The sequence below is a fragment of the Garra rufa genome, chromosome 8, assembly GCF_049309525.1.
Source record: "Garra rufa chromosome 8, GarRuf1.0, whole genome shotgun sequence".
Taxonomy (NCBI): Eukaryota; Metazoa; Chordata; class Actinopteri; order Cypriniformes; family Cyprinidae; genus Garra; species Garra rufa.
In genome coordinates this window covers 49,259,515-49,273,544 of record NC_133368.1, presented here as the reverse complement: position 1 = coordinate 49,273,544, position 14,030 = coordinate 49,259,515, and the positions used below count along the sequence as shown (strand labels likewise).

Sequence of the window (14,030 nt, the reverse complement as noted above, 5' to 3'; positions counted from 1 at the left end):
CAAAAGAAAAGGCAAACATTTTTAGTTAATGCGCATTTTTCTGGTCATGCTAAGCTCTAAAATATATAATTGGTGAGAAATTATATTTTTTTTAGGCATATGATTAGACGAAAATTAATTTTACATGTAGATCTGTATAATTTAATTTGTTATCTAAAATTAAAAGCTGTGTTTTTTTCCCCAACAGTAATCGAAAACCTGACAAAATCACAAATTACAATAACTAGCCAAAACAGGCAACTATTTTTACTTAATTTGCATTTTCTGGTCATGCTCTAAAATGTATAATTGGTGTTAATTTTTTCCTTTTAGGTATATGAATGGTCTAAAATCTATTTTACATTTAGGTCTGTATAACTGAGTTTTGCTTTTTTGTAGATATAAAACCTGAAAATTGTACATTTTGTAACTTCTAGGCCTGGAAAACACACAATAGTTAATAATAAAAAAAAAAAAAGTTAAATATTCTTAATTAAATGTACACTTTTATGATTATGCTTAGATCTAAAGATCTATATTTTTAACGGCAAAAAATACCTATCTTGTAAAAACCCTTATCTAGTAATTACAATCAACTGTATAAAATGAGTTGAATTCCTGAAAGATGCAACAAGCCGAAACGCACAGAGCAAACATTTAAAAAGATGTCCATCTGAACATTACAGATCTTTATTTGCATTACAAAACAAAAAATTGTGCATTCCAAGACGTCAACATACAAAAAAACACTGCATGACTTTAAAGCATTTGAGCAAGTCAACCAAGGTCACAAGAGATGTTACAAGAGCGAGTCTCTGTTACTTGTCGCTCAAACTCTTTGCCCCGCCCCCTCGTCACTTCTCAAAGCAGTGAAACTGGTGAAGCTTCACGCCAGGCTCCGCCTCCTTCTCTTTCTCATCCATATCAACAAACTTCATGAGAATATCAGTGGTGCGGTTTACAAAAAGAGGAGTACGTGGGCACAGAAACATAGGGCTTGTACGGACGTCTGCATTTTTTTTGGTTGTCCAATCACAATGCGACTTAGGTCATATTTATCCGTTAAAAGTTAAACAGCGAAAAGACGTGAAAAAGAAGGCAATGTGGAATGTACAGTGCATAGAAGAGTGGAGAGCAGGTTTCATGACGAACCCGCCTGTTTCTCCTGTTCGATGGCTGAAACACAAGAGCAAAATGTTATTTGTTAGTCTCGGGTTTCACCGTTTTGTCCATGCTTCAAAATAAACTTTAAAAAAATCTTACTTTCTTTAGACGGCAAAGGATTCTTCTCCTGAGTTTCTGTTTTCTTCAGCTTGGTTTTGTCAAAGCTGGTCACCTCCTCGAGATTTGGCTTGTCAGACATGTTTGCAGTGGGTCTGAAATGAAATAACAGGAAATGGCTTGGTGTTAATGATGACACACGCACAAAGAGACAAATGCATGCAAATGCAAGGCCTTATGACTAATAGACAAACATTCATCATTAATATTCATAACAAGCAATAATCCTTTGTTTCATTAATCTGGAATGTTTAATGTTTTGTATCCTAAATGCACTTAAAAATGCATTCCAGAAAAATAAAGAAATGTAACAAAAAGAACAAAATCTTGAATGCTGTGTTAAAGGAAACGCTGGTGTTGCATCACAGTCTTGAGTATGTGGTATGCAACCACCGCCCTTTCCTGCTCGTTCTGGCTCATATTTCACTTCATATCAACATTTTAATCTCTAAAAAAATTTGTTTAGCTTTTGCAACGATTTTAGCATATTTCCATCCCATTAATGCAGTATTTCCAATTTTGGCGCATAGAATAAAAATGCTCAAGCTCATCATTCCTGAACAAAGAAACCACACAGAGCCTCGTCTATTGTCTTTAACACAATCAGGTTTTGATATATAACGCGTGTAAAAAATGCATTACATTTGCTAAATCTGTCACATTTCCTGGTTGTGATTGCAAAACGGATGCATTTGTAACTGTGATCCATTTCGCCAATAATGCATAAGATTGCGTTTATGAAAATGCAAACGCACTAATATTATAATCTTAAAAGATAGAAAACGATACATGCATTTTATAAAGGACAAAAAGAGAGGCGATTCTCGTGCTTACCAGAGTTTGTGGTAGTTGAAGTGGTTTATTCTCCAGCGGATGCAGCAGTGTGAGGAAAAGCGCAGAATCACTGGATTTATAAGCAGAGATATGCAAATCACGTGACTGACGTCACAGCACCGTTAGAAGCAACGCAACTTTGAGGAGTCCGTATAAATATTATAAACTCACCAACTTGATAAGAATAAAGGTTTTAGATAACAAACGTTGCAAACATGTATGTATTTGAGAATTAATCGGTGAGAAAACGCATAAGTAACTGAAGTGAACGCCCAACAATAAAGCTCTTATGCGACAGCAACATCTGGTGGACATATTTAGAAAAGACTGATCATTTAAAAAAGAAATAACAATTATTACTAATGTTTTTTGAGAAAACGATCACAGGAAATGTTTTTAATTTCGTATTGAACAAGCACAATCATTTATGGCATACTACGATTATATTTTGACATTTAGAAAACGTTGTTGTGTTTCTTAAAATACGCAAAATAAAACTCACAGCTGATTTATTTCTTTATTGGATAAACCCTGTTAAGTCGGGTAACGTTAAACAAGACCAGATACAGCCAAAACTAACCTGTAAATTGATTATTTGTTGAAAATACCTTGTAAAACTTTATGTTGTCAGGATAATGCTAATGCTAAACGGCTAAAAGCTCACAACTCTGAATTAATATATAGGCTACATAAAGTTTGTTATTTTGTGTTAAGTTAAGCTTGTGCACCAAACATGTATAAAAGAAACCATATTTTAGCTGGCTTGAGAGGAAAGCTGATTTAGATAGTAACAGGAAGTGTGTGTGATCAGTTCCTGTTAGCCGCTAGCAGACTATTTAAGACACTTAAGCAGTTCCTTGCAAAATCTGCTGGGCTTTTTCATCACTTTGTGATGAAAATAGGAAACAGATGCAACTTGTTAAATGCGTCTTTGCATTGCTTTCTCTCAGTGAGGTTTGAATTGGAATTTGACATGGTTTTAATAGTTTGAATGTACATTTTTATAAGCGTTCTTCTGCTCTTAGGTCAAAATAAAAAGTACAAAGTACAATCTAATTAAAAAAAACCAGTGGCTTAAAAAATATAATGTGACCCTGGACCACAAAACCTGTCAAAAGGGTCAATTTTTTAAAATATAAATGTTAGGGTAGGATATATTTGGGCGAGATGCAACTACTTGAATATCTGTAATTTTTCAAGGTGCAAAATTTATTTATTTTTATTTTTTTTTGAGGAAAATCACCTTTAAAGTTGTCCAAATGAAGGTCTTAGATGCATATTATGAATCAAACATTAAGTTTTAATATATTTATGGTAGGAAATTTACTAAATATCTTCATGGAACACAATCTTTACTTCATATTCTAATGATTTGTGGCATAAAAGTAAAATAAATAATTTTGACCCATACAATGTATTGTTGGTTATTGCTAAGACTAAGGCAAATGTAAAAAGACAAATGTAAAAAGTCACAAATACAATAAACTAATAGATAGATAGATAGATAGATAGATAGATAGATAGATAGATAGATAGATAGATAGATAGATAGATAGATATTAAACACTCTGTTTGTGCAGAGAAAAGCAATGAAGTTTGTAGTAGAATTTTGTTTTACTGGTTTGAATTTACAAGCTTTTACAAGTGAGTTTCTGCTTTAAATGAACAAAAAACAAGTAAAAAAAATACAACTAATTAAAACATTAGTGACCAAGTAAAGGATCGATTATGAGTCCAGCTCCTTTTCATTGAAATTTCAAAATACATACACAGATCAATTTTACAATTAAAAAATTACTAAAAAGAAAATATACTTTGATGAAAATTACGAAAACAAGGTGCTTTGTTAAATGGTTATTCACATCTCTTATGTATATGTGTGCAAAAAAAAAAGAAAAAAAAAGTTTGGACTGAATTTTTATTTTATTTTTTTTAAATAATTTTGTTTCAACAAATTTATACTCTAAAATTTTACAAGTGAGATTTTCTTTCAAAAACCTCTTAAAATACTTATTTTTTGCTCTAGGTCTGTGAATTGTACTTATGGATGTTTGTTATTTGTCTATTTTTATTTATTTACTTATTTTTCCTAACCTATGGAAGCCTGTTTCTGCCTCTGAATACATAAAAAAAGGTTGTTATTGCCTTTTTTCTCAAAATTGCATGATACAAACTTGATGAAAATAGGAAACAGATGCTCCTTGTTAAATGTTTCTTTGCATCGCTTGAATTAGAATTTTACATAATTTTAATAGTTTGAATTTACATTTTATAAGAGTTATTTTGCTCTTTAGATCAAAGTAAAAAGTATAAAGTACAACAATCTATTTAAAAAAAACAACTAGTAACTTTAAAATAAATGTGACTCTGGACCACAAAATCAGACAAAAGGCTATTTTTTTTTTTTTTTAAATATAGATTTATAAATCCATGTTAGGATACAGCTATTTCAAAATGTGGAATTTGAGGGTGCAAAAATTTCTGAAACTTCTTGTCTCAGAATTCTAAGATATAAACTCACAAGTGCAAGTTATAAAGTCAGAATTGCAAGACTCGCAATAAACTTGCAATTCTGTAAACATATCAGTCTTTTTTCTCCTCAGAACTGAACTTTATAACTCACAATTGCAAGTTTATATCTCTGAGAAAAAAAGTCAGAATTGCGAGTTAACATCCTGCAATTCTGACTTTATAACTCACAATAGTGTAATTATATCTCACAGTTTTGAGAAAAAAGTCAGAATTATGAGATAAAAAGATGCAATTACCTTCAATTTTATCTTTATTTTTTTTAATTCAGTGGTGGAAATGGGCAAAAAGGGGGTTTAAAAATAAATGATTAAATTGCAAAAGCATGCTTTTGTTACTTAGATTGTTTGTCTTGTTTCCAGCCAAAAATATTTAAAAAGTTTCACATCAAGAAGGATATTCTAGACAAGTAAAAATTGTCTTGTTTTCAGAAAAAAATAAAATAAAAAAAATTAAGTGGGTTTTTGCTCAAAACAAGTTCTTTCTAAAAGCAAGACATTTTTTTTAAATCAAGAAAAAATCCTTCTTGATTTAAGAATTGTAAGATATTTTGACTGGAAACAAGACAAAAATTTCAAGTAAGAAAATATTTTTTTGCTGTGTAGTATTTCAGATTAAAAGTGCTTTTCTGACACTTTCTGCCAACTTTTTCTCACTTTACACAAAGTTCTAGAATAATAGTGATTCATTTATAGTTTCAGATTTGCTTACTACTACACTGTGAAAAGTTTTCACCAGATTCAACTTAAAAACCTAAGTTCAGCAGCTTTTGTTAAGTTTGTTAAGTTTTACGTTTTAAGTTAAATAAGCTTAAAAATACAAGCCATTTTAACTTACAATAGAATGAGTTGATATAACTTGTGAGTTTAAATGAATTAAGTTGATTTAACTTAAAATCTTAGGGAAGCTGCTAAACTTAAGTTTTTAAGTTGAAACTGGTGAAAACTTTTCACAGTGTACTACGTAAAAATTAAGTGAGTTTTTGCTCAAAACAAGTTCTTTCTAAAAGCAAGACATTATTTTTTAATCAAGAAAATCCTTCTTGATTTAAGAATTGCAAGATATTTTGACTGGAAACAAGACAAAAATTCCAAGTACACTGCAAAAAAATGCTTTTCTTTTTTTGTCTTGTTTCCAGCCAAAATATCTAAAAATTCTTAAATCATGAAGGATTTTCTAGACGAGTAAAAATTATTGTCTTGTTTTCAGAAAAAAAACTAGTCAAAATTAAGCGTGTTTTTGCTTGAAACAAGCAAAATAATCTGCCAATGGGGTAAGAAAAATAATCTTGCTTTCTATTTGAAATAAGATTATTTTTCTTACCCCATTGGCAGATTATTTTGCTTGTTCTAAGCAAAAAATCACTTAAATCCATCTTGATTTAAGAATTTTCTGATATTTTGGCTGGAAACAAGACAAAAAATCTAAGCAAGAAAAGCTTTTTTTGCAGTGTAAGAAAATTATTTTTTGCAGTGTAGTATTTCAGATTAGTATTTCTGCCATTTCTGCGTAAATTGAACCTACACAATACACAAATTGACACACTAAAAACACATTTCTGTAGGTCAGAATTGCGAGTTTATATCTCACAATTCTGAGGGGAAAAGTCAGAATTCTACAATCTCACAATTCTAACTTTATTTCTCCCAATTGCAACATTGTATTCCGCAATTCTGACTTTATAACTCGCAATTGTGCATTTATACCTTACAGTTCTGAGAAAAAAAGTCAGAGTTGTGTGATAAAAATTAGATAAATTGTGACCCTGGAGCACAAAACCAGTCTTAAGTCGCTGGGGTATATTTGTAGCAATAGCCAAAAATACATTGTATGGGTCAAAATTATTGATTTTTCTTTTATGTCAAAAATCATTAGGAAATTAAGTAAAGATCATGTTACATTAAGATTTTTTGTAAAATTCCTACTGTAAACCTATCAAAAGTAGTAATATGCATTGTTAAGAACTTAATTTGGACAACTTTAAAGGTGATTTTCTCAGTATTTAGATTTTTTTGCACCTTTAGATTCCAGATTTTCAAATAGATGTATCTCGGCCAAATATTGTCCTATCATAACAAACCATACATCAATAGAAAGCTTATTTATTGAGCTTTCATATGATGCATACATCTCAGTTTTGTAAAATTTAACCTTATGACTGGTTTTGTGGTCCAGGGTCACAATTGAATCTACACATTACACAAATTATAACACTTATAAAAAAATGTTTTTTTTTTGTTTTTTTTTTTTAGGTCAAAGCGGGTTTCTGCATCATTTCTCCTACTTAATGGTGAAATATCTGCTGTAGAGTTCGTTGTAAATGGCCTGATTGTCCACTCGAATGGCGTTCCGCAGCGATTGCCAGAACCAGGATTCAGCGGACGGCGAATGCGGCCACTCCAGAATGCTGCGCCCACACAACCGTCTGCGCAGCCGCAGGAAATGCGAGTATTGTAACACCGGCTCCAGGAGCAGCAGCACGATCACGTCTTCGTTATCCTCGAGAAGCCTCTGGTGAGCCAGGAAGATGGCCAGCTTAAAGGAGCCGCTGTTAACGTAGCGTTCGGTCAGGACGAAGACGGTTTTGCGGCTGTGCTGGATGCTCTGCGTCAGACTGTCCACAATGGGAGAACCGGGGATCCAGTCTCGCTCCTCCAGGCAAATGGGTAGGAATCGCTCGCCTTGATCCTCCAGCTGCACTCGCAGGTGATTGAGCACCCAGTCAGACACCTGCAACACGGACAATTATTGAACTAACCTGAATCAACATTAAACTGATTTCAATGAGAAATGAGAAAGCCAATCTTACTGAAACGCTAGAATCATGTTAACATGCAACTTTTTAATCATGCTAACAACATGCTATTAACATTCTAATCATGTTAAAAACATGCTCATCATGTTAAAAACATGCTGACAACATGTTAGAAACATGCCAACAACATGCTAATCGGGCTAGAAACATGTTAACAACATGCTAATCATGCTATAAACAGGCTATCAAAATGTTAATCATGCTAACAACGTGTTAGTAACATGCTAATCATGTCTAAAACAAGCTGACAACATGCTAGAAACATGCTAACAACACGCTAATCTGTTAGCAAAAAAACTAGTAACTCACTTATCATGCTGGTAATGCTAACATCATGCTAGCAGGATTTTAATAATGCTAGCTACATGCTAGTAACATGTTAATCATGTTAGAAATGAGTGCCTTGCTAATGATGCTAGAAACATGTTATCAACATGTTTATGATGCTAACAATAGGCTAGCAACACGCTAATAGCATGCCAATCATGCTAGAAACATGCTAACGAAATGCTATCATGCTAGTAACATGCTAATAACTTGTTAATCGTTTTAGAAACATGCTAACAACATGCTAGTAACATTCTAATCATGTTAAAAGCTAATCATGTTAAAAACATGCTGAAAACATGTTAGAAACATGCCAACAACATGCTAATCGGGCTAGAAACATGTTAACAACATGCTAGTCATGCTATAAACAGGCTATCAAAATGCTAATCATGTTAACAACACGTTAGTAACATGCTAATCATGTCTAAAACAAGCTGACAACATGCTAGAAACATGCGAACAACACGCTAATCTGACTAGAAACATGTTAGCAAAATGCTAGTAACTCACTAATCATGCTGGTAATGCTAACATCATGCTAGCAGGATTTTAATAATGCTAGCTACATGCTAGTAACATGTTAATCATGTTAGAAATGAGTGCCTTGCTAATGATGCTAGAAACATGTTATCAACATGTTTATGATGCTAACAATAGGCTAGCAACACGCTAATAGCATGCCAATCATGCTAGAAACGTGCTAACGAAATGCTATCATGCTAGTAACATGCTAATAACTTGTTAATCGTTTTAGAAACATGCTAACAACATGCTAGTAACATGCTAATCATGTTAAAAACATGCTGACATGTTAAACATGCCAACAACATGCTAATCAGGCTAGAAACATGTTAACAACAAGCAAATCATGCTATAAACAGGCTATCAAAATGTTAATCATGCTAACAACATGTTAGTAACATGCTAATCATGTCTAAAACAAGCTAACAACACGCTAATCTGACTAGAAACATGTTAGCAAGATGCTAGTAACTCACTAATCATGCTGGTAATGCTAACATCATGCCAGCTACATGCTAGTAACATGTTAATCATGTTAGAAATGAGTGCCTTGCTAATGATGCTAGAAACATGTTAGCAACATGTTTATGATGCTAACAATAGGCTAGCAACACGCTAGTAGCATGCTAATCATGCTAGAAACATGCTAAGGAAATGCTATCATGTAAGTAACATGCTAATAACTTGTTGATAACTTGCTAATCATGTTAGAAAAGAGGCTATCAAAACGCTAATCATGCTAACAACACGCGAATCATGTTAAAACATGCTAATCATGTTAAAAATGAGCTATTGTAATTCGCTTTGGATAAAAGCGTCTGCTAAATTAATAAATGTAAATGTAAAAACATACTGAAAACATGCTAGAAACATGTTCACAACATTCCAATCATGATATAAACATGCTAACATCATGCTAGAAACATGGGAGTGCCTTGTTAATCATGCTAACAACGGGTTACTTTTTAAAACATTTTAAAAGTTTCTAATCAGGCTTTCTCAAGCCAACTTAAAGTTTGTCTTGACAAAATTTATCTTGTCGTTTTCCTGTTTATTATTGTGAATCTGAAATGTGCATTGTGTAAAGCGCAATATAAATAAAGCTGACTTCACCTGCTCGTCCTTGGTGTCGTAAGTGATGAAGGCGTCGTAGATGCAGCTGTCAGAGCTCAAGTGCTGATACCCAGTGAATCTGGCTTTCAAATAGTAAAATAAGTAGGAAGCATCCCAGTAGAAAAGGTGCATTGACACAGCAACAAAAGTAGTGCATATAATGCAAACAATGGAGAAGAAGTACGCCAGAAAAGCCAACTGGTCATCAATGCATTCTGTAATGTCAAAGTTTATCACTGCTTTGCCTTTCCTCTCTTGTGGCATCGCGCACGTCACCGCAGTCACCAATCTAGGGATCTTCATGTTCGTCTTACGAATCCACAGAACGAATTCCAGCAGGTTGCACGTGCAATGGAAAGGGTTGCCGTTGATCAACAGGGTCTTTAGGAAACTTTCAGGTTCGGATGGAAACGTGGACTGGTTGATGGTTATGAGATAGTTGTGACTAAGATCAAGCCTCTGTAGGTTCACCGCTCCCAGGAGGAATCCGCTGGAGAGCTCAGATATTCGGTTGTGCCGTAGATCGATGAGCTCTAAAGATGGAGCATCCCGAGACAAGTTGCTAGATATTTTAAAGATGTTATTGTCACTTAAAATGAGCTCTCGAAGATGAGGGAACTGTCTCAACATTTCCCAGCTAACGTTTTTCAGGCGATTGTGGCATAGTCGCAACCTCTGAATGCTTCTGGGAAGATATGGATAAATTCTAAGAGGGATCTTCTCAATGTAGTTATAGGATATGTCAAGGTAAGTCAAATTGGTTAAGCTTTCGAACAACCTGTCATAGGTCCTGTCTCTCACCCTCCACATCTTGCCGAGACTATTGTGCTGGAATTGCAGCTCTTGAAGAGACTCGCTTGACATGGTTTTGGTGGTTAACGTATAGATGCTATTGTAGCTCATGTTCAACACTTTCAAGGAGGGCAAATGTTTGAGAAAGTTCAAATTGTGCGTCACACCTTGCACAGTGAAGTAATGCGGGTTATAACTAAGATCTAGTACCTCAAGTCTCTGCAACTCTCGGAAGGCGTAATCATATGCCAAGTCAATTTTGTTGAAGGACAAGTCTAAATATTTGAGGTCTGGGAGCGATGTGAATTCAGATCCGTTGGGAGCCGTGGCGAAGCCATTACTTGAGAGATTGAGGCAAGATATGTTCCCATAGCTATCAAACTGCTCTGGAGAAATTAAGAAGAGGTTATTCCGACTTAGATCCAACACACGACCAGCGGCGTAGCACTCTGGTTTCACAAGATCTTTTGGAACATCAAAAGAATGCCCTTTAGGATAAGGTTCTGACATTGAGGGTATCTTGGATGATGAAGATTTTAAACCAACGCTTGTGTCTTCACTGAACTCCCTGTTTACGGTCACCGGGTAAAGTCTGTTTTCCGAAAGATAGAGTAGTTTCACATGTTGGAATTTTTTAAATATCTTTGCTTCTGCGCGAACAATGAAGTTTATTCCAACATCCAACACCGTTAGATTTTGTAAACCATACAGAGAGCTAAAGGTGTCGTTTTGAATTTCTCGAAAAACCAAACCTCGAAGATGGAGCGTCCTCAACGAGGTCAAGTTCGCAAAGCTAGGCGATAGTGTAACCGAGAGTGGGTACGTCTTGAGGGCGTAGTTGAACGACAGATCGAGTTTCGCCAGCAGTGGCAGATTACTCAAGAAAACCCTCTCTTGAACAGCACTGGACAAAAAATTAAACGACAAGTAGAGTTCCTCAAGTTTTGAGATGTTTGCAAACCAAGTAGGATCGATTTTCTCAATCGAATTCCCAGCGAGGTGCAATAGCCTTAGCTTTGAGAGGCCTCCGAAGGCTCGAGGATGAATTTCAATGGAAGCGTTTTTACATGGAACGCATGGATATGGAGCATTATGACACCGTGGACAGTTCCCTTGGATTTTTAGACTTATCAAATTGTCGAGTCCCCGGAAATCATGCTCTCCGACGTACGATATTCTGTTGGATGCAAGCTCAAGTGTTAGCAATGACCCAGGTAATTCTTTAGGCACTTGGGTTAAGTTATTGTATGACAAAGTAAGATGTTTCAACTTGGTCAGGATGGAAAAACTCCCATCTTCTATATGATAAAAGCTCAAGCAAGGATTCCAGTAGTAGCAGTTTCTCGAAAGGAAAATGAGGGATAGGTTCTGCACATGCCTGAAGGATGTTAAGTTTAACCGGGTGATCTTATTCTCAACCAGCTTTAGTTCTTGCAGATTCTTAGGAAGGTCTTTTGGTACAAACTTTAAACCAATCCCGTTCAGCTGCAGTGTCCATAGCTTGGTCATATTCGAAAACACCCCAGCGCCAAGAAGAACCTCCTGGTTCTTATTTAACCAGTTCAGATTTAGATAAGTCAGATTTGCCAGGTTTTGGAAATCTTTTGCTGTTATGTTCTTGATCTTGTTCTCGGACAGATCAAGGTTGGTTGTGTTTGCTAAGAGCTCTGGCACTATTTTGAGTCCACGTTCACGGCAGTTGACAACAACAGTCATTGCGGTTATATTGTTGTGTATATCGCAAGGTTGCTTCTTCAGACTCTCCACGTCCAGTTGACAAAGAGTTAGCGTGATCTTCAGTGTCATGATGAGCCAAATGTCTAATTTTATCACCTGTGGGGTATGAAACAGAGCTGTTAAACGGCACTGAGCAATGAGACAAAATGTGCATGACATGAAATTGTTTTTGTAACCATGAACAGCATATGCAAAAGTCTAAGAGCAAGGCATCTAATTTTATTACTTGTGGGAAAATGAAATGGAGCTATTAAAGCAGTGCATGTTTACTGTATGTGCATGACATCGTATTTGTAAGCATAAACAGCGTATGCAAAGACTATAAACACCATAAACTAAGCTCATCTCTTTAAAAACATAATATATCAAACATAACTGAAGCAGAGGTAAATATTATCTCATTAACTGAATGAAGTGCACTTCCTTACCATGGTAGCAATGTCTGTGAGATGTCCCGGTGGAAGCTATGCAATGCGTAGACCCAAAATAAGTGGAGTCTGGTAATGCGCGCACAGTTGCATTTAGGAAACAGGAAGTTTTGGTTTGACAGTTCAAGATTATTTTAACACTAAGAGCTCTAAGTGCTGCATGTGATTAGCACCTGCAAGTCCACTGACTAATATAAACGGTTCAGTTTCTGTTTAATGACATCTTTTGTTTGATGTTTTTCATTAGTCACACCCTACTGGTTGCTGTGTGGATCAGCGGCTGCACAGAGATGAAAGTGGTTTCGGCTGTTGCCAGAACCAAGTGAGGAAGTTCTGCCTACATTGTTCCTTCTTCTCATGGACGCGATGCAATGGCACAGATCACATGCAAATTTGTAAACGTTACAGGGGCTCTCTTTAGGAATCGAAACTGGAGGAGTCCGTCTCTGTATAACCCCAAATCGTAATTTAATTTCAAGACACAATCACATGTTTTTAACATTAGGTGTATGCTCAGCTTGCATTGTTATTTATCTATATATGCATTTCACCAGTTTCAACTTAAACACTTAAGTTTAGCAGCTGCGTTAAAATGTTAAGGTAAATCAACTTAAGTCATTTAAACTCACAAGTTAAATCAACTGATTTGGATTGTAATAAGTTAAATTGACTTGTAGTTTTAAGCTGATTTAACTTAAATACTTAAGGCAGCTGCTGAACTTAGGTTTTAAGTTGAATCTGGTGAAAACTTTTTACAGTGTGGAAACGTGTTATGTTAAAGGTGAAGTGATTTTTTTCGGTGGTATGAACAGGTTCCCATATTAAGACTCACTATATGTCACTCTAATATGCAGACTCACAGTATTCACAGGTTTATTTCCTCATAAAAACTCTGTGGTCACTGCGAAGCAGTTTGGTTGAGTGTTATTTTTAGCGATTCCGTTTGGTGACACTACTACCACAGAAATTATACACTTCATCTTTAAAAAATTAGTAACCAGTAATTTTTTAGTTATTGATTATTATTTTTAAGTTATTGATTTTTATCTGCAATGTATAGATGCATATAAAATAAACTTGTATAATGGGGATTTCCACTATAATTATGATGAACACTTAAAGTCTTTATGCATAATGCATTCTAAGAGTATCCATAAAGTACACTGTAATGCACTGTATCTTTTCATAAAAAAAATCTTATCATTTAATTGTTATAATTACATTCTATTTTCTAAAACCTTCTTACATTTGAAATTGGTTGTTTGTCATATGTTTCAATTCAATTCAATTCACTTCCTGTCTCTATCTGCAAGACATACTTTTTAGAATTTTTGCTCATCTGCATGAGATGTCAAAATGATGTCTATTAGATGTCTTTAAGATGTTTATGATTTAAAATGCATGTGAAACTGACATCTTACCGATATCTGCCAGATGTTTGTACACATCAGATGCTTTCCATATTAAGTGATCTTTAACTGGCATCTTGCAGACGTAAGTGTGCTATCTGGGCCTGATCACACAGGTACATCTCGGAGACGTCTATTTGACATTTGACTGCAAGAAATTTTTTAGATTGTTTGCTCATCTGAAATACATCTTAAGGATGTTTCCTATCAGATGTCAAAATGGTGTCTATTAGATGTCTTTAAGATGTTTATGATTTAGAA

At 34.8% G+C, this 14,030-nt stretch overlaps 1 protein-coding gene across 2 annotated transcripts; it reads right to left on the bottom strand.

Annotated features, from left to right (window-relative positions):
- Positions 1 to 647: 647 nt before the first annotated feature.
- On the bottom strand, positions 648 to 11,926 carry LOC141341011 (thymosin beta-11). 2 transcript variants are annotated; one of them, XM_073846137.1, is made up of 5 exons: positions 9,404 to 11,926; positions 6,908 to 7,353; positions 2,095 to 2,124; positions 1,243 to 1,379; positions 648 to 1,155 (listed from the first exon to the last, which is right to left on the bottom strand). In XM_073846137.1, the coding sequence occupies exons 1-5, from the start codon at positions 11,909 to 11,911 to the stop codon at positions 1,121 to 1,123; spliced, it is 3,156 nt and encodes a 1,051-aa protein (XP_073702238.1). In that variant the 5' UTR covers positions 11,912 to 11,926; the 3' UTR covers positions 648 to 1,120. The 2 variants fall into 2 exon arrangements, with proteins under 2 accessions (XP_073702238.1, XP_073702239.1); XM_073846138.1 differs by lacking the exons at positions 6,908 to 7,353; positions 9,404 to 11,926 and having other exon boundaries at positions 1,243 to 1,355; positions 2,095 to 2,248.
- Between the last annotated feature and the right edge of the window lie 2,104 nt (positions 11,927 to 14,030).